This window comes from Alosa sapidissima, chromosome 13 (assembly GCF_018492685.1).
Source record: "Alosa sapidissima isolate fAloSap1 chromosome 13, fAloSap1.pri, whole genome shotgun sequence".
NCBI classification, from domain to species: domain Eukaryota; kingdom Metazoa; phylum Chordata; class Actinopteri; order Clupeiformes; family Clupeidae; genus Alosa; species Alosa sapidissima.
The window spans coordinates 21,111,085-21,113,584 of record NC_055969.1 but is presented as its reverse complement, the minus strand read 5'-3'; the positions used below and the strand labels follow the sequence as shown (position 1 = coordinate 21,113,584).

The 2,500-nt window shown below is 41.9% G+C and overlaps 1 protein-coding gene across 6 annotated transcripts in view; it reads left to right on the top strand.

Annotated features, from left to right (window-relative positions):
- LOC121679585 (unconventional myosin-XVIIIb-like) overlaps positions 1–2,500 on the top strand; it is a 63,664-nt gene that overhangs the window by 44,169 nt on the left and 16,995 nt on the right. For all 6 annotated transcript variants that reach the window (XM_042058399.1, XM_042058397.1, XM_042058398.1 and 3 more), the window contains 3 exons: positions 18–134; positions 442–525; positions 713–850. In XM_042058399.1, coding sequence (XP_041914333.1) covers positions 18–134; positions 442–525; positions 713–850 — 339 coding nt within the window. The remainder of the gene's footprint in view (positions 1–17; positions 135–441; positions 526–712; positions 851–2,500) is intronic.

Genomic DNA, 2,500 nt, shown 5'->3' with positions numbered 1-2,500 from the left:
ATCCCTTGTTCTTTCAGGTGGATGAGCAGTTGTCTCAGCTGCAATATGAGAAGACTGATTTGCTGAAGAGACTAGAGGAAGACCAGGAAGATCTCAACGGACTCATGAAAAAGCACAAGGCCCTCATCGCACAAGTATGGATGCGCGCACACACACACACACACACACACACACACACACACACAAGCAATCACATATATAGACATAGACAACCTCAACGGATTAATGAAAAACACAAGTGCTTGGTCATGGTTGTGCATGTACAGTAGTTGATCAGTACCAATACATATTGACATACAAAACCCCAAATACACACACATGAACAGAGATCTGCTGCAGAACAAATACCCAAACGCATACAAATGGATCTACATGTGTGCATAGAGCACAGCTCCTGTCCCATACACTTGTGTGTGTGTGTGTGTGTGTGTGTGTTTCCAGTCTTCCAGTGACATCACTCAGATCAGAGAGCTACAGGCTGAGCTGGAGGAGGTCAAGAAGGAGAGACAGACTCTACAGGAGGAGGTAAGTCTCAGGTGTTACTGCCCCCAGTGGTGTGGAAGGGAAACTGTCCACAGCGCAGCAGTCACATGTTTACCCACCTTTCCAAAGGTGTGCTGCTGCTCTTCTATCTTTCTCCCTTTCCACCCGTCCCCCGCTCTCTTCTCTCTGTGATCCCTCGTTCTGTTGTGTGTGTGTGTATGTATACCAGCTGCAGCAGAGTGTGACGCGGGTCCAGTTCCTGGAGTCGTCCACAGTGGCGCGCAGCATCGTCAGCAAGCAAGAGGCCCGAGTGTGTGACCTGGAGAACAAACTGGAGTTCCAGCGTGGACAGGTCAAGAGGTTTGAGGTGAGGCCACACACACACACACACACACACACACACACACAAACATGCACACAGACCTACACACACTGTACACACTGACATTTACTGTGCATGAGCATTTTCCAAAATTGCCATGTAATAAAGAGCATCCTTCGAGCCTTTTGGATAACTGAAACAATATGATCATGGGGGGAAATAGTGCAAGAACATAGCAGTCAGTCTATAGTGTTTAATAGACTAGCACACAGCGTTTAATAGAATAGGTGCATAGGCTACAATACACATACTGTACGTGCATTGTCTAAAAATCGCTATTGTACACCTGGTCAGAAGTCTATGGTGAGTTGTTTATATGTTATTTTTAAGAGCGTCATATTGGCAGGTGCATGCACCATCCTTCTATCATTCATGAACGCACACCAGCGCACGTCCATGCAAAACATTACAAATTGCACGATTACAATGGGAAACATAATTAGAATAAAGATATTACGAAATACTGTATATCTCATGATGAGTAGTTATTCACCATCATTTGCAAATTGGTAATGACGGTTAAAAGTGATTAGGGGAGAGGTGAGAGACACGTATGGAGCAGAGCTGAAGACGCTCTGTCACAAGATATAAGCAACTCCTCTGCAGGATAATCATTTGAGCAATATTAGGGTAAGTGTTGCTTTTTCCAGCCTATGTTTTCGATGGTAACCCATTGTCAGTCAATAGTGAAAGAAACTGCATATAACTGTCTTGTCGTTGACTGACACCATGGTGAAGTTAGTTTCACTTTGCCAATGAGTTCAAATAATTAGAGGAGTGCAAATGCGTGAGGGCTATGCAAGGTTTTAGTAAAGTATGGTTTAGTGGAATGACTATTCCATACGGTCTCGCAAGCAGCCTCCTTCAAATGCGCCGTTGAATGTCAAAATACCGTTGCATTTATTTGACATCGCACTTTGCGCCGTAAAAGGGAATGACAGATGTCATTCTCATTGGTTTAAATGATGTTATACGCCCCAAACACACCCATGACTGATTAAAAAACCTAGGAACACCTTGTTGCGCCATGCGCTCGACGTTTGATAACGAAAACCCTCCCAATGTGGACTGGACACACCCTACTAAATTTGAATAAGCTTTTGACGCGTGACGATGCGCTTTTGACTGTCATGATAGGGCCCAAAGACAAACAATCCAAATGGATGCCTTATTTAGAAATTTAAACTAGGTAGCATTTTAACCTTTTAAGTTATTTAACACCATCACTACCACACTTATGGTGAGTTTCATCACAGTTGAATAATTTTGTATACACCTGAAACTGGTGTGTGCACAACCTTTATTAATGTAAATACAAAAGAAAAGTAAAATAAAAAATAAAAAATCAGGTTGTCACATTAATACCATCCAATCCGTTAAGCCAATTAGAATCCAATAATTATTACACTATCAATCATTTCTTATTTAAAATGTGCAAAATTGGAAATGTCCTTGTTTGAGGTACTGTAACTTGTCAAGTTACCATAGCACTGAAATATTTCACAGGTCGGAGAACATAGACATATGTAAAGTCTAGAAAAAAAAACTGTAAAACAAAAAAAAGAAAGGAAAATAGCAAACTCAAGTGTTGCGATATAAGCTTGTGAACTCAAGTCCTTGTGCCGGTGTGTGTGT